Below are 22,005 nucleotides of genomic sequence, written 5' to 3'. Positions count from 1 at the left end.
TATCCCGTGAGGGAACCTCGGCACCCAGGACCCTGGTACCTCAGTGTGGGGAACAGCCTCTGGGCCCCATGTCCCCTGGCCCAGGCCCAGTTCCTGATACACACCATGGGGGTAAGAGGGGGCAGGGGGCTCCGGAGCCAGCTCTTACCCACCCCTCTGCCCACCTGGCTGGCCCCTAGAGCCCCTCCCCCCAGCCCAACACTGCCCTTGAGTTGATTTCAGATCCCAGTTTCTAGAGAAAGGCGGGCCGCACTCTATCCAGGCTTCCTCCCTCCCTCCTCCTCTCTCAAGTAAAATCTCCTTCTGTACCACTCAGTGATTACACAGGCTGCCGGGCAATTCTCTGCCTCCCTACCCTCTCCTGGAAGTGGGATCCAAAACCCAGAGAATGTCAAAGGCTGGAGGAGGCAGCTCCTGGAACCTGACCCCTTCCCCCTCCAATCTGGTCTTTGGAGAAGGTGGGTTCTGCCAGGAGCTCGGGCTCAGCTGCCCAGACCCACTCTGACCCTGAAGCTGCCATTACTACAGCCGGCCTCCCGACAAGCTCCTGTGCTCCGAAGGTCTGGGCTTTTATTTCTCACATCTCCTGGGAGGAAGGACGGTGGGGGTCAGGGAGGAGTGAGTGAGCCAGTCTCTGGGTTCTACCTCAACCTTCTAGGGGATCTGGAATCAAGATCCTGGCTTATCTGAACCCCATGCAGAGTGAGACCTTTGTCCAGTAGCACTGAGGGGCCCCAGAAGCCCCTGCCCAGGGCCCTGGGGACTCGGGCCCACACCCCGCCCAGCTGGTGCCCCCCAGGTGGGAGAGGGGCAGCTGCTCTTACATCTGTAGCCAGCCCTACCCTGGCCTCCTAGAAGGCCTGCAGTCACCAGGCAGGCTCACCGAGTAGGATGCCAGGGAGCCCTCGAGAGGCACATGCTCTCCTCTCCAGCCGGGCAGCCCAGGGTCCTGCAGAAGGACGTCCAAAGGCTCCGATGTCCCCTTGCAGGACCGCCCCAGCTGCCTTGGCAAGTGACCGTGCCAGGGATCTGGAGTGGGCTCCTGGAAGGAGGGCTCAGGTTGTGGGTGGTGACTGCAGGGTCCCAGCCGGCCAGGACTGTGGGTCCACAGTGGAAGGCTGGGCCCTGCAGGCATCTTCCTGGCTTCTCCCCAAAGAAGAGGAGCCCGGTCAGGCCCCTCCCCCAAGCTGGGCCAGCTCCAGACAAAAGGTAAACGTGTAGCAGGCCCCAGCCGTCAGCTTCAGCCTGCCTCACCTTGGAGAACAATGATCCCAGCAGCAGTCCCTGCTGAAGGCCCACTGTGTGCCAGGGCTGTCACTGTGTCTTCACACGTGCCATCTTATTGCATCCCCACAGCAATTGCTTTTATTTCCAGACTATGGGGGAAAGGGTGCGTTGTGTGGCCAGTGTCACAGAGCTATGGGTGGCAAGCTCCAGAGCCTGGGCCGTGTGCGGGGCGCCGCCCCTACCTGCCCCACTGGGCACCTGGCGCACAGAGCAGGAGCCCCGGCTGCTCCGCAATGTAACCTGGTCTTTTTAACCCCTGCATCAGAGGCATGGAGCCTCATTCTCTTCCGGTACAAGCATCCTTCACCCTAGGCCCATCCACAGCCTTCCTAAGGTCCTGCAAGCTCCTGACATTGCCCGCAATATTTCGTAGATTTGTGCATTTCTCTGGAGAATGTAGACTTGGACTTTCATTAGATTCCTGGAGGAATATGCGACCTAAAAAAGGTTAGGAGTCCATATGGTTCTAGAAGGAAGAGGTCTGAAATTGATCCGACACGGACTGGCCATGCCTACCACCCTCGGTTTGCCTGTCATGGCCACACCAGGGCTCCCCGTCCCCTGGAATTCTGCCCCTGCCCCGGTCCTGGCCGGCAGTGGGGTTGAGAAGGCTCACGAAGGCTCTCTGCGCCAAGTCACCACCACCCCACCCCACCCGCCCCCAGCTCCCAGTCTTCATGATATCCATCTCCTCTTGGGGCAAAACATCACTTTTATTTTCACTTGAAGCGCCTGAGTCACATCTCAACTCCATTTCACTGCACCCTGTGACGCAGTCCTCCCAGCACCGAGCCTTGGTCATCCCCTGAAGGGCGGCTCCTAGCTAATGGGGGAATCCTGGCATTCCAGGGGGGCGCAGGAACCCCGCCGAGCAGGGGCCCATCACCCTTTAGCAGACAGGGTCAGTCCTCTGGAGCGGCCTCGTGCCTGCTGCCCACCCAGCATAGAAACACACTCAGAAACACAGGAAGTCTGCAGACAAGAGTGACCACACACCTGCACGTGGGTGTATGTCTGTACAAGGGACCTGGTGGGTACCTGTGAGTGTCAGGATAGCCTGGTATGTGAGTGTGTGTGTGTGTGTGTGTGTGTGTGTGTGCAGGCAACCTACTTGTACACAGCCACAGGCCCACCTCCCACACATATGCAGACACCAGCATGAGCTCACACATGCCTTCAACACCCACACCCCCACCCGAGCCTTTGGCCCAGGCCTCACACGCATGCACATAAACCTTCCCGTGTGCATGCCTCCCCATCCTCATGCAAATGTGCATGTCCGGACCTCATAGGGATACCACCGTGCCCAAGTCCCACACATGCACCCTTACACAGACATATATTTGCACAGACCCAGACCTCACACACATCCTCCTGCTGATGTGCACATAGCTCTGACCTGCCATACATGTGCACACACAGTGACGCACATTCACACCTGCACTCCCATGCAAACCGGCCAATGGGACCCCGTGGGCCCCTTGCACACATCCACGCTTGCAGGCCTTCCACATGAGGCACACACCAGCACCTCCTCCTGGTGCACACATGTGAACACTTGCATACTCTCTCAGAGCACACAAGTGTACCCTGGAGTCAGCCCTTACACAGCACCCATCAAAATGCACCTTTGTATGTGTACATCCAGACCTCACACTGGTACGTACCTGCTACCAGGGCCCTTCTCCCCTGCACTCCTGCTGCCCTAGCAATGGCCACCCTGGGCAGGGGAGCTGCTTTTCCCAAGGGGCGAGCTCTGCCTCCAAACTGTACCCCTCCCCTGAGCCATCCCCGGAGCCTCCCCAGACCTAGCCGGGGGTGTCCAGTGCACTTCCTGACACTCCACGACGCTAAGGGGCTATATTCTCCCCCACCCTCCCACCCTTCTCCCCACACCGGTCGTCGGGGCATAAAATGAGCTCTGGGGCCAGACAACTTTGCCAAGGGACCAGAGCTGGTATAGCACTAGCCCTGAAATGGTAGTGTTCCCCCCAACTTGCCTGAGCGCCCCCCCGTCTCTCCACACCCAGGGAGCCCCACCAGTCCCTCAGTTATTCAGCCCTGCTGTACTGATGCCCTCCCTCCAAGAGGAGCTGGGAGGAGAGAGGGGATGAGGGAGGGCATGTGCTTTCACGGAGAAGTTGGCCACTCTTGCACAGTCGCCGGTGGTGCCTAAAGTCAGGAGGGACTACCTGGGAGATGGTGAACTCTCTCCCATCAGAGGTGTCCAAGTTGAGGCCAGATGAACACCTCAAGAGAAAGTCGGCAGGGGGTTCTGGCTTTGGACTCGGCTGCCTTGGAAGATCCCTTTTTAACCCTGAGTTTCTAAAAATCTGTGTGTGCCCAGTCATGTGCAATTGTGTGTGTGTGTGTGTGTGTGTGTGCCTGCACACTGGCATGCACCACCAACCCTTCACCCCTACACACACTCACCCGGCTGACTGTGGCACATCTGTGCACACATAAACATGCCTACACCCAGCTCTGGGCACTCGGCACAGGCAAGTATCCCCCCAAACATGCAGACTTCCTCCCTGTGTGTGTGCACAGGAAGCACGCAGGTGCACATCCCCTGCCCGTGACGCTGACCCCCTGCACCCTCCAGAACTCTCTGAGGTGCAACTCACTTTCCCAGTTCCTCAAAGAGCTGGTACTCTTCCGTGAAGCGGGTGCAGGTGATGGTGGCCATCCTGGCGCTGGGCGGGCAGGCGAGGCGTGGGGCTGGAGGACCAGACCTGGGGCTCTGCTACTCTGCTCCTGGAACTAGGGGCCACTCGCGGGCCTGTGCTGCCGAATGCGAACCGAGAACCAGCTTGACTGACGAGCCCGGGGCTTCTGAGCAGGGCACTGTGGCTGCTCACAGCCTCGCGAGCCTTCGTCAGCATCCAGGTCCCCATGGCAACCACCTCCGAAACGCCCTGTTCCCGTTGCCCGGGTAACTGCCCCCCCAACACCTGCCTGCCTTCCACTGCGAAACCTGCTCCGGGACGCCCTGGACCTAACCACACACAATACTGCAGGCCTGTGTGGGCCCAGGGGCGGGTGGACACGGCACCCCCGGGGTGATGGACTGACAGAAGGGTCTGGGGAGGGGGAGAAGAACAAACTTAATCCACAAGTGATCTTCTCTCTTCCCACCTCCCCCACCTCCAACTGTGGGTCCCTTGTAGCAGACAGGATGGGATTAAGTGGGGCAAAAAGGCAGTTGCCATGGTAACGGCCAGTGGGTGCCACATTCTGGGATGGTCCCCAGGAAAGACAGGATGCAGTTACCCTGGCAACTTCATCTCCTCTGGAGAGACAGGTATTGCCCCGTTGCCCTGGCAACAGCAGGGTTCTAAGGTTTACAGGAAGCGATGGCTAATTCATTGGGATCTCTCTCCCAGTGGATCATTGTAGTCTGTAACTGTCTCTCTGCTCCCCTCTGTATTTCGTTTCTGCCTCTGCCTCTGTCTTCCTCATTCTCTGTCACCTTGTCCATCCCACTGGCGCTCTAGCTTGAGGGACAAGTGCAGAGGAGACATCGGGATTCTGGAGAGAATGGCCCTGCCTGCCTGCTCACCCCCACCCCTCGCCTCCATCCTGTGCCCCCAGAGGGACCAGGGAGATCTGGTCTCCTGGGGCTCATGTCCCAGTTTCTGCTTGTGCTTCAAGTCAAGGTGAAAGAGGCGGAGGCGGCAGTGGGGAGGGAAGCATGGCCTGGCATGGAGGGGAGTGGCCATGGGCCTGCCCTGAAATCCTCATTCCCTCTTCCTCATTCCCATTTTCCCCGCCAAGTTCAACTCTTCAGGGCAGCAGCCAGATCCATGGCCCCAAGATCTCACCCAAGCCCTGGTTGGGGGGGGGGGGGTTCGGAAGGAAAAGGGCTGGAGTTTAAAGATCTGAGTTCAACTCCAGCTCTGACGTTCATGAGCTGTGTGACCCTGGGAAAGTCACTGCCCTTCTCTGAGCCTCCAGCGCCCTTTCTGCAAAACAGAACAAAGCTGCCACTGCAGAGGAAGGCTGTGAAGAAGGAGTGGGCTAAGGGCTGTGGAAGCCTTTGGGAAGTATGTAAACATGAGGCCTCTTTTTAGTTTCTGGAAGAGGAAAAGGAAGGTCTAAAGCGGGACCATGGCCACCCCCATCACTCTAGCTTGGACTCAGAATTTCACACCCACCTCCTCCACTCAAGCTCATTTCACAGCCCACCAGGCTGAGGTCTCATGCCAGTATTTGCCCACGAGGAGCCCCGATGGGATAAAAGGATCCAGGATCCCAACCTTCTGAGCTGCTAACCCACCCCTCTGAACCTTTCAATTGCCTTACTGGTCACCTCACTTGCTGGACATATTGTCTGCTGGTTGGTAATCCCGAACGCTGGCAGGTCCCTGACTCACTACCTTGGGCCCAGGGACCCCTGGAGACATCTGGGTACCCTCTCCCACAATTCAGCCCCTCTTCCTGGGCATCAGGGGTAACAGAATGATGGGGTTGGCTCTCCAACGCAGGATGCAGCCACTTCTTCCCAGGAGAGAAACAGGAGGGAGGCCAAGGGGAAGGAGGGGAGGCGAGCTAGGGAGGAGGGGTAATGGCTTAGCCACTAATTGCACCATTACCACCTTCAGAAAAAGGAAAAACCACTCCGTTTTGTTTCTGCGCACAATATGCTTCCCGCTCCTGCCGCCAACGTTGCAATTCAGAGACAGAGAAGAGAGGCCTTTGCTCGGGGGCTGCACAGCTGGTGGGAGCGGGCTGGGCACGGAAAGCGGAAAGCCGCCAGAGGCAAGAGGCAGATGCGGGAAAGTGGGGGAAGGACTGCACGGCCACCTCCCCGTCCAGACCCTCTAGCCCTTCCCAGGAGATGGCGTCCACTCGTGAAGGCGCTGCCACAGCCCTTAGTGACCGCTGAGGCCACCTCAGTCACTGTCCAGGGGAGAGGAGGACTCCACCATCTATGGGCTGTGTGATTTTGGATGAGGAGCCTTACTTCTCTGTGCCTCAGTTTCTTCATCTGCAAAATAGAGTTACTAATATTCCCTACCTCCAGGGCTGTTTAAGGATGAAATGAGACGAGCAGGTGAGCACAGCACAGCAGCTGACACACTGTGAGTGCTCAGAGATGGGAAATTATTACTAGTAAGAGACTCAGAAGCCTTCCCTCCTCACACTGCTCTGTCTGAATCCTGGAAGCACGCACCACCATCCTTGTTCCTAGCACTTTGGTGCCGGTGGTGTTCTCTGAGTCCCCACTGGAGTTGAGCTCCTGGTTTGAGCGTCACCTGGCCCCAGCCTGGGTGGCAGCAATGCCTGTAGAACAAAGGACTGGGGGGGGGTGCGCCTGGGTGGCTCAGTTGTTAAGCATCTGCCTTCGGCTCAGGTCATGGTCCCGGGGTCCTGGGATCGAGCCCCGCATCGGGCTGCCTGCTCCGCGGGAGCCCTGCTTCTCCCTCTCCCACTGCCCCTGCTTGTGTTCCCTCTCTCGCTGTGTCTCTCTCTGTCAAATAAATAAATAAAACGTTTAAAAAAAAAAAAAAGGACTGGGGCTAGGAGGAGAGGGCTCACAGGACCCCTAGCTCACTTAAAGAGGCTTTAGAAATTAACACATAAAACAAATGACAAAATATGCCCCGAGGCTGTATGAATGAGCGTTTGAAGTTCTGAACAAAGGAGGTGAAAGTCCTGCTCCGCTGGGAGCTGGCCTGACCACCCTGCTCTGGCTTGGCGGGCCCCATAACCAGCCCCCACTGGTGAAGAGAGGCACGTAGAAAGCAGAGCACCTGGTGGGAGGGCGGGAGGTCATGCCCTCAGGTCACTGGAAGAGCTAGAGGGACAGAGAGGGACAGAGGCTAATGGCCAGCTCTCTCCCTGTCTCGGACAGCGGCCATGGAGGTGGCCCATGTGGCTTCAGGGAGCAAGGGCAACCTGGCCCCGTACCACTCCGTTCTGCCCCCCACCCCAGTCTGTCTTCCTTCCCTACTCTGTCTCCTCTTTCAGCCCCTCTTTCTCTTCTCCTTTTTCTCTTTCCCACCTTTCCCCGCTTTCCTCCTTCCCTTGAGCGCTTTCTTCTCAATCCTCCCTATCCTTCTGGTGCCTTTTCACCTCCTTTCTTATTTCTACCTCTCTCCCTCCTGCCTCTTCTCTCCCTCCCTGGCCCAGACCCTGTGCACGGGGGTGGGACACGACACGCAGGACCTGGTGCCAGAGAGATGGCTGGAGAGTAGGGAGAAGACCAAAAGGTCTCCTTGACAACTCTCTCTTACGCATACACCCTCTTGGAACCTTTGAGAGCTTAGCTCAGGGGGGCGGGCACTGCCTCGGACAGCGCCCCCATCTTGAATGTGACCACAGCCCCACATGACAGCCAGCTCACTGCCTCCCCAGCTGCGACTGGTGGCGGCTGGCAGTGGGGAGCCACGCCTGCCTCTGGGACTCGGAGAGAATGAGCCCATGATTGCATGGGGGGACTGTTCCTGACAGATGGGTGTCGGGGGGCATCAGAGCCCTGGGTAGCCCTGTGCCAGCCCACTCACAACCCACCTTGCACAGCCCACACGCACACATTCACATGCACATGCCTGAGCGCCTCAGGGTCCTGCAGGTACCACAGAAAACGTGCCATCGGAAGGGTCCCCACGAGGCCTGTCCCACTAAGGGCAGTGAGCATGGGGGGCAGAATCGGTGGAAAGTGGGCCAAGAGAGAAATGATCCTGCAGAGGGTCTAGGTGGAGGGTGATTTGGTTAATTAATGGCAGTAAGTAACGCCAGGCTTACGCTTGGGAGAGAAGTCAGGGGTCAGGGAGCAGCACTGTCCCCTGGGGGGTCCCACATAGGAGGCACTGCTTGCAGAGCAGAAGGAAGCCGGGAGCCAGGCGACAGAGGACCGTGGCTGCTGGGCCGACGTCAGCACAGCACAGCCTGCAGTTAGAGGACCCAAGTTCAAGTCCAGATGTTGGTTAGGAGTGTTTATGTCAGGTCTTTTCCTCACTGGGGCCTCCACTTCCTCCTAAGAAATATGGGGACAAGATGTCCCTTCACTGACTCCAAAAATATGAAAAATAGTTATTTCTGCTTTAGAGCCAGGCCCCGTGCTAAGCATACTGCACAATTTATACCTTACAACACATACAACACAATGATGGGTTCAGTCATTGCCTATTTTGCAGAGATGGGACAGGACTTACCCATGTAGGGTCTGGGTGACTTCTGTACCTCCGCCTTATGTTCTCTGGCCTGCATAAGGGCTGGAAGGACCCTGACAGAGCCCATGCCCCGTACAGATAGAGACCAAGGCCCAGAGAGAGGAAGCTGCCCTCCCTCAGTAGAAGTCAGGGGCAGAGTCAGGACATAATCCAGAATTCCTGATTCCCCGAACAGTGCTCCTTCCCTTACCCTGCTCTGCCCACTCTCTTTCTGGCACTGCAGGGCTGCTTGCCTAAGTCCCAAGGGAGCCAGTAGGTACCAAGTGAAAGGAAGAAACACTGCCAAGGCCCAGGGTGGGGCTCAGAGCCCTGCCCCTCCAGCCAGGTCCGGGGCTCCCTCCTGGTTCCTGGGGGACTGGTCATGCTTGCCCAAGACTCCACAGGCAGGGCCCAGCTCGGATAGGGCCACCCTGGCTCTACCCTGGCTGGCTGGCAGATCTGCTGCCATCTGATTCAGCCAAGGGGGAAACCGAGGGTCTGTCTGGCATCTCTAGGCTCCACTCCCTCAGATCTGTGACCCAAGGGGCCAGGGCTGCCTCTGGCCTGCCCTCCCCCTTACCCCTCCCCACCTCAGGTGGTATAAACATATACCTGCAATACCAGTCAGGGGCCTGATGCAGAGCCCAAAGCCAGGCGCTCCGGCTGGGGGCGGGGGGAACCAGGAGCCACAGGAGACAGGAGGAAGGGTAGGAGCCATGCTGTCTGCTGGGCAGAATAGAAACCACAGCAGGCTGAGCCTCTCATCACAATGCCCTAGTGCTGGTGGCTCCTGATGCCAATGCCCTCCACCCATCTCAGCCCTGGGCCAGCTGCCAGCACCTGGGGTAGGCAGGCTTGGGGACGGCTGGACTATGGACTAGGTTGCAGGCTGGAGCTTCAGTGGGGCTCCTGGGCTGTCTGCCGGGTTCTGGGTTAGGTAGGACTCTGAGCCAGGCAAGCTCTAGGCTGGGTTTGAGAGTCCACCAAGCTTCCTCCTAGGTGCGGGCCCCAGCCCCAGCTGGATTCTCTCTGTTTGAGGCCAGGTTAGCCACCGGGGATAGGCTGTGGTGTCTAGGGAAGAGCAGAAGGGGCCTTTTATGGTCCTGCTCTTATGGCCCCAAAGGGCAGGGGCCTGGGAAGAGAAGCAGGGTTGGAGCGCGAAGTTAGGCCACCTAAGGCAGGGCCAACTCAGCAGTCTTGGGAGAGGCCTCCATTCAGCTGGTGCAAGCCTGGAGCTGCAGGGGAGTCCTGGCTCCATGCCATTGCCACTCTGGAAGGGCACAGCCCATACAGCTAGAAGCACCCAGTAGAGCCTGGAGTGTCCGGGGTCATGGGCAGACCATGAACAATCCATCTGTGGGATATGCTGGGCTTGGGACACCATCCCAATGGACAACCTCTTCAGAGTCTCCCTCCTGAGCAGGCAGAAGTGCTAGGGGTGGCCGGAATCCAGAGGCCTCAGCCAGTCCTGGCCCCTGCCCCACACAGCGCAGGCATCAACATCCTGGAGACAGAGAAAGCTCCCCCTGGGGGGCAGAGGAAGGGGCCCAGGACATGGTCAGTCACCTCCGCCCTGCAGCCCCAGGCCAGACTCTCACTGCTGGGCTCAGCTACCTCTGCAGAGGGGATGCACTCTGGAACCCGTACCCAAACCCCCTCCACTGCTCTGCACCCACCCCACCCCACCCGTCCTGTTCATCCACAAGCTGACGAGTCCTAACAGGCCTCCTTTGCCAGTGACAAAAATAACTATTTTCAAAATTCACAGCAGGGCTTTCGCCTACACATGCTGCACCGACTGGAACCTGAAGGGAGATATGCAGAACACAGTGTGTGGATGAAGGCACGCTATGCAGCAAGCAGCTCTGAACCCCCCAGGTCCCTCCTCCCGCCACTCAGCCTGTGCCCCCCAACACACACACACACCAGCGGTCCCCAGAACACCAAGTGGGAACGGCTTTCAGATCCTCTACTGTACCCAGGGGGACACTTAGGCCCAGAGAGGGTCCGGGATTTGCCAGAGGTCACCCAGTGGACCTGTGGCAGGACTGGGCCAGAACCCACACATTCTGCTTCCTGGCCAGCCTGCCCACCTCCTCTCCCACTCACTCTGTCAATGGTGAGCTCCTACGTGCCCTCAGGATGCACATGCACACACCCCTGTGCTCACAGATAGCCCTGCAGCCCTGGCGTCCGTGGGACTGCATTTTAATCAAGTTCATGGGCTCTTCCACAACCATTACCTTGACCAGTTCTCTATAGCCCTGTGAGGTAGGCAGAGCTAGGGCTAATATCCCCGTTCGCAGATGGGGAAATTGAGGCCCAAAGGGGAAGTATTGGGTCCAAGGTCAAAGCAGCACCCAGGGTCCTGATTGTTGGTTCGGAGCTGTTCCCACCACCTCAATCCTCTGCGTGGTGGGGGCTGGAAGGGGAGCTTTCTCCCACAGCCCCCAGCACTAGTCTGGCCTCAGGACTCGCCCAAGCTATGAGAGGACTTAGGAAGGTCAGCCGCCATCCCTGCACCTCCACTCTCAGCACTCAGACGATTCCTTAGGAGAGTTGGCCGGACCGCCATGCCTCAGTGAGGGTCCAAGCTTAGAGTTGCCTCCATGTGGCCCCTCACCCAAGCAGTACCACAGAGGTGCAGGCTTCAAGGGTGAGGCCTTCCATGAGCTGGGAGGTGGCAAGGTCAATGGGAACTCCATCATGGCCCCAGGCGCCAGGCTCACACCCCAGAACCACCAAGTCATTAGAGCTCATTACAGACCGGGAAACAGGCCCTGAGAGCTCACGCAGGCCACCTGAGGTCACAGAGCAAGTCAATGGAGAGGCAAGACTGGAATCCAGGTACCCCAGTCTAGTTTATTCTTCCCCAAGCCAAGCTCCCCACCCTGCAGTTGAGGGTCTCTATGCCTTCCATTTCCCGGCAACTGGGGACTTGACCTCAGGCCCCTCCATGGGGAGGGGCAGGCTCAGGCTTGAATGAGGAAGTACATCTAGGGGGACAGAGATCCTCACCTCCACCCCCCCCCATCAGATCCGCTGGGACATCAGCCTGGTGTTGAGTTTACGAAAAAAGGATCGCAGCTTGCAAATCTTGCATTTTTTCTTGCGGCGCCCTCGGGAGAAGCTTCGAGCCCTGCCTGCTTCTTCCTCCTCTTCCTCGTCTTCCTCATCACTGGCCCAAGGCCCCCAAGCACCCCCATTAAAGTCGGGATGGGCCCGGGGATTCTCAGCTGGGTAGCGCACAGGGATGGCTGTGCGGTTATAGTCCACCAGACGGGCCAGCAGGGCACGGACCACATCGGGGCGCTGGCCAGCCAGGTCCTCCCGTTCATAGGGGTCAGCGCTGATATTAAAGAGCCACACTGCCTGGCGGGCACTGGCCATGCGCTCGAGGTTCCACCAGCTGCCGGGAAAGGCGGCCAGCGTCTGTGGTGGGATCCAATCCCCATAGCCAGGGTCCCCCGTGAGCAGCTTCCACTCGCCCACGCGGATGGCAGCCTGCACGGCAGTGTTCCAGATGCCAAAGCCAGCCTCCAGGGAGCCGTGCCGGGCATGGTTGTAGAGGGGGTCGATGTTGTGCAGGATCTCCGTGCGCGGCGAGGCCCGGCCCTCGCTGATGGCTGGCCACACGTCGTAGCCATCCAGCCCGTCGGCCGCCGAGGCACTGCCACCCGCCAGACCTACCAGGGTCGGGTACCAGTCAGTGATGTGCACCAGCGCCCGGCTTGTCCGGCGCTTTCGCTTGAGCAGGGGGCTGTGGACGAAGCCGAGGCCACGCACGCCCCCTTCCCAGTAAGTGCCCTTGCGTCCTCGCAGCGGCCAGTTGCTTCCCCCCGAGAAGGTCTGGCCACCATTGTCGCTGGAGAATATGATGACACTGTTATCGTAGAAACCATAGCGCTTGAGCGCCCAGGTGATGTTGCGCACGGCCTCGTCCATGCAGGTTACCATGGCCGCGTACTTGCGCCGGGCCACGTTGCCCATGGCGCGGTAACGGTACAGGTACTCTCGAGGGGACTGCAGGGGCGTGTGCACGGCCTGGAAGGCCACATAGAGGAAGAGGGGCCGCCGGGGGCTGTGGCTAGCAAGGATGTGGCCGACCCGCTGGGCATAGAGCATGGTGGAGTACTGGCCGCTGAGGCCCCAGGCCACGCTCTCGCCCTCGTGCAGGTCAAAGCCGCACACCCCGGGACCGTCACAGTTGTCATAAGTGTAGTAGTCCACGTTGCCGGTGAGTGAGCCCAGGAAGGTGTCGAAGCCCCGGCGGGTGGGCAGGCACTCCTTCCGGTAGAAGCCCAGGTGCCACTTGCCCACCATGTGGGTGGAGTAACCCGCCTCCTGCAGCTTCTGGGGCAGTGTCACCTGGTCCAGGGGCAGGCAGTTGGGCTGCCGAGGGCGGATGATGGAGTGCTGAAGTCCCGTGTGGATCTGGTACCTGGTGGGAAGAGGGGAGGGTTTGGAAGGCAGAGGTGAGCCACAAACCACTGTTCGGGCCAAGCAAGCCCCCATGCCCTCCCTGAGCGGGGCTCTGGCCCCAGCGCTCCCGGAAAACGCACAGCAGGCAGCATGTGAGAAGCACTCCAAATGCATCAGCTCATGGAATCCTCAAAATCAATGGAAGCAGACATTCACTGTCATTTCACAGAGGAGGAGACTGAAGCTCAGAATGGTTAAACCACTCACCCAGGATCACGCAGCCAGGAAGATGGGGGAGTTAAGAGTCAAACCCAGGTTAATCATGACAACAAAATAATAATAGCTAACACAAAGTACTCTCTTGTGCGCTCAGCATTGTGCTAAGCCCTTTGTATGAATTGTCTCACCAACTCCCCACTAACCTAGGGAGTACATGCATGTCATTATCATTCCCATTTTCTAAATAAGGAAACTGAGGCTCAATAAGTTATATCACTTGCCCAGTGATTCAAACAATGAGTAACTGGAGTTGGGATCTATATCCCAGGGGGTCTCCAAAGACTTCAGAATCCCTAAGTTCTAAGCTACTAACTTGCTGTTGTACCTGGAGCAAGTCCTGCTCTCCCAGGCAAACTCGTACTCACTCTTCAAAGCCCAGACCCAATGTTACCCCCCCTGTAAAGTCTCTCCTAACTCTCTCAGAGAATGAATCACTTTTGCTTCTGGGTTAACATTTAGTATACATGATCATTGTCCTCCTTGGCCATGGGGTTCTACTCAGTGGTGCATGCTCTTGGGTCCAGTGATATGTAATGGGGCTGTCCTTTACTCAACTTTATATTCCTGGCATTCAGGTGATGTTTAAAGGATACTCAATTACTTATGGAAGGAAGGAAGGGAGGGAGGGAGGCAGGCACTCAGGATTTTACAGGCAGAAGGGACCCAAGTCAATTTCTAGTGTATTTACCTTGTCTTAAAAACACAGGTCCAGGAGCGCCTGGGTGGCTCAGTCGGTTAAGTGTCTGACTTTCGCTCAGGTCATGATCTCAGAATCCTGGGATCGAACTTGGAGTGGAGCCCTGCATCAGGCTCCGCACTCAGCAGGGAGTCTACTTGTCCCTCTCCTTCTCCCTCTGCCCCTTCCCCTGCTTGTGCGCGCTCTCTCTCTCTCTCTCTCTCTCTCTCAAATAAATAAATAAAATCTTTAAAAGAAAAGAAAAACCCATGTCCAGAGGAGGGGAAGGGCCTTGCTCAAGGTCACTCAGTGGTCAGGGGCAAAACCAGGACTTGAACATAAGTCCAAGCAGAGTCCAAGCACAGACTCTTTTTCAGCAAACTAGACTGCCACGTCTCTTCCCTCATGGTGGCCTCAGTGTGCTCACATAGAGGGGTGAGTTCAGTAGAACGGGAGATCTCTGAAAACCTTCCAGTTCCCAAATTTTATGAGACCAGTTCTCATGTGCCTGCCTATAAATTCATGTGGCCCCTGGATCTGGGTCACTCACCCAGGCTAATGCTCTGAGGCAGGAGCAAATGGTTAGCAGAATCCTGCATTCCTCATCTATTCATTCAAATCCCTTCTGCGGTCAAGGCCCCCATGTGATCTGTGTGTGGTGTCCAGCCTTTACTCAAGTCTTAAAAGCCCAGAGTAAATAAGAAGCCCGGAACTTCACAAGGGTCTTAGAATCCCATACCTTTTTCTCACCCCAGGGGAATCTGAGTTAAGCCAAGACCTGAACACCTGACACTGTTAACGCAGGCACTAGGGTGGGCTCTCCTGTTTTTGGTTTCCTTAACTTAAAGCTGTTATCGTTGTCAGCCATCGTTAGCCACTGTGGCCATTTTTATATTTGTCTATATGCCACATATATTATTTCATTCAATCCTCATTAAAAACCTATAGGGAAGGTTATTGCTATCCCCATTCTACAGCTGATGAAACTGAGGCTCTCAAAAGGACAGCAACGGGCCCAACTGCAGACAGCTAGCAAGCAGCAGCTCGGAGCTTTGAACCCAGGTCTACACAACTCGTGTTCAAAACCTCTCGGTGATGCTGGCGCTGCAGACCTCAATCAAGCTAATGAATGATTCCATTTACTACAGGAAGTACCCTAGGCCAAGCAGCGGCGGAGCCTCTTCACAGGGCTGGGCACCACGGAGCACTGGTTTGTAAAGTGGGTGGGCCAGCTAAGAGTCACCGAAGCCCGTCTGCAAGTGGGTAACATGAGAAACACTGGCGCTCTCCAGCTTCACCAGACACGACTGGATGCATTAACAAACGCTAATGAGAGTCGTCAGCACCAGTCCAATGGAGCCAGCTGCAGGGGCCGGGGGCAGGCGCTGCCCAGCCACGCTCAGCTAACTTCACAGATCGGGGGCTGGAACGCTGCCCTGCTGGCTGCTCATGCCCCTGCTTAAACCAAAAGTCACCTCTCGAGAGAGAAATGCTAACTTGTGCACAATTCCTGGGAATGCAGATTCTTTTCCCTCTTCTGGAGGTTAGTCAACATTTGGTCTTCACCACCACTACCGACGCCCCCACCCGCAACACATACACCAGCCCCGCTTCCACACTTCTCCAGTTCTCTCTCTCTCTCTCTCTCTCTCTCTCTCTCTCTCTCTCTCTGTTCCTGGAGCTGAATGCTGCGTGCCCGTGTGAAGGAAGAAAAGGCACCTATTCGACTCCCAGCTCTGGGCCCCCTGCCAACCACCTGGCTTCTCAGCCCCCTCTCCCACAGACCCTGAAATTGGGCAGAGGCATGAGTCGGGCCCTCCCTGACTCCATGCCTCAGTTTCTCCCACCTGGGAAACAGGGAGAGAAGGCTCTGGTTCCTGAGATCATACTAACGGCTTTTGGGGGGATCTTGGGAGAAGGCATGCCTTGGACCCCATCCAAGGAGGATTAGCTTCAGCCTTGCCAAAGGATTTTCTCCTAAGTGGCCAGAGTTCGCCTTCTACACCCCCACCTCCCGTTTCCAGGCTCTTTTAATCCTGTAATCCTGCCGCCTTGCTTGTGGACAACTCCTTACGGAGAAGGCAGCACGTCTCCTTGGGGCTCCCAGCCAACTTAGGAGGATTTTGCAGGTGAAAAAACAGAGGTTTGGAGAAATGAAGTAACTAGTCTAAGGCTCCATAGGTCACGGCATCCTGTGTGTGTCTTTCCGCCCCGCCTCTACGTTCCTTGGTTTCCTTTCCACGCAGCCCTCAGTTTGGGGACCCTAATCCCTCTGGTGACATAGGGGCTGCCATTTATTACAGCCAAGCAACTCATCCCATCCTCACCACTCTTTTTCAGGATAAACACTGCTCTCCATTCTATGGACAGACAAGAAAGTGGTGGCTTAGAGAAGTTAAATGACTTGCTCATGGCCTCAGGGTCTGTAAATAGAAACAGCGTTAAAACCTAAGTGTCAGAGACTGCCATGTTCATCTCACAGAGGGATGCCCAGATGTCTCCTTCACATGGTGCATAGCGTGTGTCCTAGAACATCAGAGGGAGGAGACCTCAAAGATGATCTAAGCCATTCAGTGTACAGTTGGAGAAACTGAGGCCCAGAGAGGGCAAAGGACTTAACTAATGATCACACAGGAGACTGGAGACAGAATTGGTCGAGTCCTGGTTTCCCAGGTCCCAGATTGGAGGGGGGGGGGCAGTCTGTGAATGCAGAGGAGATCTACAGACCGGATTTATTTGGGGCTTGTCCGGCCAGCCCCAGCAGGCTGGGTCATGCCTACCTGCCAGTGAGAAGTTGGCTCCGCGAAGGCGTGCAGATGGGCTGGATATAGTAATTCTCCAACTTGACACCCTCGGCTGCCAGCCGGTCCAGTGTAGGGGTCTCGATATCTGAGCCATGGTAGCCCACGTCGTGGTAGCCCTGGTCGTCGGTGAGGATGAAGATGATATGGGGAGGCTGGGGTGGGGCGGCCGAAGGCGGCTCTACGCCGGCCTCCCCGGGCCCGTCGGCCACCAGGCTTGGCTTGGCCCAGTCCCAGGACAGGTAGCCGAAGCTGAGCAGGCTGACCAGCGAGAAGCCGGTGAGGGCGTGCATTGCCATGCTGGCCCGCGCGTCCGGGCGCACAGGGTTCCCGGGGCCTCACCGCCTCGCGCGCCCAGGGCGCACGGCCCGCACGCCCGCCAGCTGGCCGGCCTGGACGCTGCGAGATCGTTCAGCGGCCCCGGGGGACGGCCCAGGGGTTGGTCCAGGACTGGCGGCCGGACCTGCGCGGCCGCAGCGGGGCGCTCTGGGGAGGTCAGGCCCGCGCCGAGCTGCCTCCCGCCGCCTGCGCGCCCGCCCTGCGCCGCCCTCGCTCCCTCTCCCCCGGCTCAGCCGGGCCAGCCTGAGACGCGGCGTGGCTGCTTCCAAAAAGTGCTCTCCACCATCCTCTGACTCTCCCCTTCCTACTAGCCCTCGATTTCTCCCGCCTCCTAATTTCTCTCGCCTCTGCTTTCCCTTCCTCCTCCTCCCGACCCTCCAGCCCCCAGCCCGGCCTCTCGCCCCGCCCGGAGTCCTGAGAACAGTCGGGCTCCCCGCAGGGAGGCAGGCAGGACCCCAGCGGGGAAGGGGAGGGAGGCACGGGTTGGGCGGGCCTGGGGGGACACCAAGGGAGAGAATGAGAGAAAGTTGTAACATCTGCCGGGGCAGAACCCCAGGTGGAGGGGCGGGACGTGGAGCAGCGGCTCCGCCCCCGGGCGGGAAGCCCAGGCCGGGTCGGCCCTCTGGCTCCGGCCCCATCCCGGCCCCCTCCCGGCCCCCTCCCGGCGCGGGCCGGGGAAAAGGAGGGAGAGGGGCTGCTTGGAATTCAGTGGAACAGCTCCCGAATGGTCCTGTCAGACATTCCAAGATCTTGGAGTCTTAGCATCTTTGCATGCCAGCCCTGGAAGGGACGCGCATAGTTTTCTAGTCCAACCCAGTCGTTCTACAGTTGGAGAAACTGAGGCCCTGAGCTAGGTGGGAACTCGTGTTAAGTCACAGGGCATGTCCGTAGCTTCTTCCCTGGGGCTCAGCGGCTGCTAGAGCGGCAGTAGAGACAGCAGTGAAGAATAGGGATGCCTTTAGCAAGCACCTGGGGCTGGAAATCAGGAAACTGGGTTCTGGCCTTTGCCAGCTTCCCTCTCCCCAACCCTTCCCCTCCCCCTCTTCATTCTGCTCTCCCGTGCTAGAACGCCAGTGCTAAAATCCGGAGGCCCCGGGCTGTTGAATACATATCCACAGGGTCCAGAAGCTCAATCAGCACATGTTGCATGAATGAATGGATGAATGGGCCTCCGGCATGGGTGCAGGCCAACTCCCACCCAAGGAAATCTCCAGAGCAGAGAAGGCAAGCCAGAGGGACTCCTGGGCCAGACAGCTATCATAAAGGAGTAAAGCAGGGGGATGGCTGTATTGCCAGAGGAAGGCAGGGGCTGCCATGAGCCAAAGGCCACAGCCTTGTGTCCAGCTCACCATTGTCATGCAAAAATGTGGACCAGTGTTTCCAGATCTTCTGATTTTCCAAGAACATCCAAATTCAGATTATTATGAGAAATAGTCCAACTGTTAAGTGCTAGCAACTAATTTAAAGCAAATTTAAGCACTGCACAGACCAACTCAAACCTGAGGAATATGTTAGGCCATGCAACTTCCGCTCTGCTTCATTGTTTTTCAAAGTTTTCCTAGGCTGCATTTTTAAATGGGAAAGCTGAATTAAACAAAACCAGTTAGGCTCCCTTACTACCAGCATTTCAAATGCTGGATGTGCTGATCTCCGGGAGGGGAGCTGGTAAAGCTGTATTTTCCAACTTTATGTGGCCAAGGACCCTCCTTTCCACAGGGCTTCTCGAAGGGCCAGTGTTTGGGGGAACTTAGGGGAACGAAGAGTGCCCAGGTGTGTCTTCTCTCCTAGCATCTTTCCCCTGCCAGTATTCTGTCATGATCCCTTCCCTCTTCCTTAAAACCACTGTGTGTGGGGAAAGAAACCAGACTTCCAAAATAGCAGCCCAAGTGAATCCACGTTTTGAAATGAGGGCTGCGTGGGGCTGGCCGCTCCTGTTTGCTCAAAGCCCCATATTTAGGGTGACCAGATTTATCAAAAGGGAAAACTGAGCCTGTTGTTCTGGCAAAAGAAATGTTGAGGACAGACAGGAAAAATACAGCCTCCTGAGGGGAATGCTGCTAAAATGGTGCTTCCAGAGGCTTCAGCCTGAAGGCTGTCCTGTGGGTCAAAGTGGGACAAGTCACAGGAGGTCAGATGGACTTGGGTTTTGCAGTCTTTGCATTGTCCCAGACCTCGGTCAGGAGGACGAGGAGAAGTGACACAGGGAGAAATGGCAAGGGAGGTGGGGTGGGGATGTAGCCTAGAAGAAGAAAGGTCTGGGGAGCGAAGCTCACAGGCTGCAGATCTGGACAGGGTGGTGTCGGGGGGGCGCATCAAAGGGACAAGACAAGTAGAATTTCTAAGAGTTCAAGCCTGTGGGCTCTGACATCAAACTGTTTGCATTCAAATCCTGCCGCTTATTTGGGGTCAGGCCTTGCGCAGATTATTTAGCCTCCCTCAGCCTCAGTTTCTTCTTCTGTAAAATGGGATAATAATATAAATGAGACACAATACAGTGTTCAATAAAGTGCCCAGCACAGAGTAAGTACTCAATGAATGTGAACGATTATGATGATTGTTCTCTGTGGTTCAGGGAGAAAAGACCAAGTCCTGTGGGTTGAACATTACTGGGAGGCAGATTTCAGGCCAATTTAAGGGATTACTTTCGTAGGAAATCTGGCAGCTTTCTTAATAAAAGGATGGCAGTGATGGGTGAATCACTCCGTGGAGAGGAGTGGGTGGAACTCTGGGGCCCAGCTCGTGTTCCCCAGTATTCATGTTTCAGGGCCCCTCAGTTACTCCCCCAAACCCATGGTGGCCTCAGGGGGCATCTTTCCCCTCTAACATTCTAGGGAAATAAACACTGACCTGCAACTCTTAATGCCATTACACAGAAGGACCAGGATGGAACATTTAGGCCAGACATTTCTAAAGGCTCAGGGATGCTGAGGGGGAAATAAATAAGGAGTAACTTGAATTCAGGTCATATCGCTGTTAAGATGTGACTCACTCATCTTCCCTTTATGTTCCCTACAGGATGCCTACCTGCCTTCTTCCTGGGACAATGTCCATCAGCCCTACTGCCATCCAGATGGACTCAAGAACTCTAAAATATCTCAAGTTCAGGCTCAAAACGTAAGTCTCAGAGAAATAGAAGTTCCCTCTTGAGCTAAGCTAGCCTTTGCAGTTTCTGTCTCAGGACCCTCCTGTTTCCAAGGTGAATGACAACAGGAATATCCATCACCTACAGACGGGGGAGATCTGTCGCCGCATTCACTCAGGTGCATGCTTTCCCCATCACCCCCAAAGAGCAGCCGCATTAAAACAGGACCAGAAACCTAACACCGGCACATGAAATGGAGATCAAATACGGCAGGGGTATAGTGGTGTTTACTTTCTGTTGGACTTCAAAAAGCACTGAGCTCTGTGTTACTAGCACAATGTAAGAGGGACAGAAAGTGCCCGTCTGTCCAGGAGGGAGAGAGATTCCAAACTAAAATGAGGAGCAGGGCGCCTGGGTGGCTCAGTCATTAAGCGTCTGCCTTCGGCTCAGGTCATGATCCCAGGGTCCTGGGATCAAGTCCCACATCGGGCTCCCTGCTCGGCGGGAAGTTGGCTTCTCCCTCGTCCACTGCCCCTGCTTGTGTTCCCTCTCTCGCTGTGTCTCTCTCTGTCAAATAAATAAAATCTTTAAAAAAATAAATAAATAAATAAATAATAAATAAATAAATAATAAATAAATAAACAAACAAACAAATAATAAATAAATAAATAAATAAGCAAAACTGAAGGACTTTGAAAGTTCTTTCCAACTTGAAAATGTTATGATTCGGGTTATTTATCCATAGAAAACTTTTTATTTTTTATTGTTTTTAAAGATTTATTTATTTATTTGAGAGAGAGAGAATGAGAGAGATAGAGAGCAGCACGAGAGGGAAGAGGGTCAGAGGGAGAAGCAGACTCCCTGCCGAGCAGGGAGCCCGATGCGGGACTCGATCCCGGGACTTGATCCCGGGACTCCAGGATCATGACCTGAGCCGAAGGCAGTCACTTAACCAACTGAGCCACCCAGGCGCCCCATACAAAACTTTTTAGGATGCAGAGATATAAAAGTGAAAAAGTGGGTGAGTCTATTTTGTGGCTTTGTCTTTCATTTGCTGTGTGTGTGGTGCAGGTGTAGGTGTATGTGTATGTTTGACCATCTTTGAGCTAAAATTAACTCAGTACAGATATTATTTTCTTGTGACTTAATTAACCTTGGCAAAGATCTTATGCACAGATTATGCATGCTCCTGTCCTCTGGAGGTCAGTTTGTGTAGGCTGGGCCAAGTCAAAGACCAGAAAGGTAACATAGAAGGCCTCTGAACAGTCAATAATGTCATAGAGTTCAATCCCTTAACTCAGAGGAGAGCTCCTCAGGCCTTCCTCACTCCAAGCCTACTGACTCTTGCTTCATCCACAATTCTTACAAGGCTAACGATTTTGTTTCCCAGCCCGATAATATTTGAAGTAGTTCAGAGCGAGGAGATAGGAAGGTGGCTTGAGGCATTTGCCTGTTTTATAGTAATACAGTTTCACAGTGAAAACATCAGGGAGAAACAAAAGAATAAACATAAAAATCAGACCAATGAATTCCAAAAGCCGGGGAGTTCGGGCCATTTGGTGCAAAAGCAAAGAGCTACATCCACCTGAACAGACCCGAGGGCATCACCAAATTACAGCCAAGCCACAGAAGGGAATGAGGGGGTCACCCTTCAGCGTTTAAATTCTGTTCAAGTTCTTTTTAAGAAAGCTGGAGAAAGCATCAGAGACGTTTTAAGGTTTCCATCCAAAATGGTTACTTTGACTGGTTCACGGCGTAAGCTCAGCTTCAGCTGTAGAGCGCTTCCCCAAAGATGCAGGCTCAGGCAGCAGTTCCGTGGCGAGAAGGATGCCGCCCTGCCGTGGTGCTGGAGGTTGGGCTCCCCAGCAGCAGGCCCGGCTCAGCCACCTCCTGTCTCTCCTCGGAGGCCACAGATGCCAGCATTAGGTTCCCCGCACTTTAAACCCCGCGAGCCCCTGGGGC

At 55.9% G+C, this 22,005-nt stretch overlaps 1 protein-coding gene across 1 annotated transcript; it reads right to left on the bottom strand.

The window, feature by feature from the left end:
• Positions 1–11,477: 11,477 nt before the first annotated feature.
• Positions 11,478–16,921, bottom strand: ARSI (arylsulfatase family member I). Its single transcript, XM_028106700.2, has 2 exons — positions 16,602–16,921; positions 11,478–12,885 (listed from the first exon to the last, which is right to left on the bottom strand). Exons 1-2 carry the CDS (start codon positions 16,919–16,921, stop codon positions 11,478–11,480), a joined length of 1,728 nt encoding a protein of 575 aa, XP_027962501.1.
• Between the last annotated feature and the right edge of the window lie 5,084 nt (positions 16,922–22,005).

This window comes from Eumetopias jubatus, unplaced genomic scaffold (assembly GCF_037043125.1).
Source record: "Eumetopias jubatus isolate StellerSeaLion01/CBP00866 unplaced genomic scaffold, mEumJub1_p1.0 scaffold_5, whole genome shotgun sequence".
Lineage (NCBI taxonomy): Eukaryota > Metazoa > Chordata > Mammalia > Carnivora > Otariidae > Eumetopias > Eumetopias jubatus.
This window is presented reverse-complemented; position numbering and strand designations above follow the sequence as displayed.

Coding starts and splice junctions, on each gene's coding strand:
- ARSI (XM_028106700.2), bottom strand. CDS start 16,921: ATGGCAATGCACGCCCTCACCGGCTTCTCGCTGGTCAGCCTGCTCAGC. Junction 12,886..16,601: donor AGCCAACTTCTCACTGGCAG/GTAGGCATGACC, acceptor TCTTCCCACCAG/GTACCAGATCCACACGGGAC.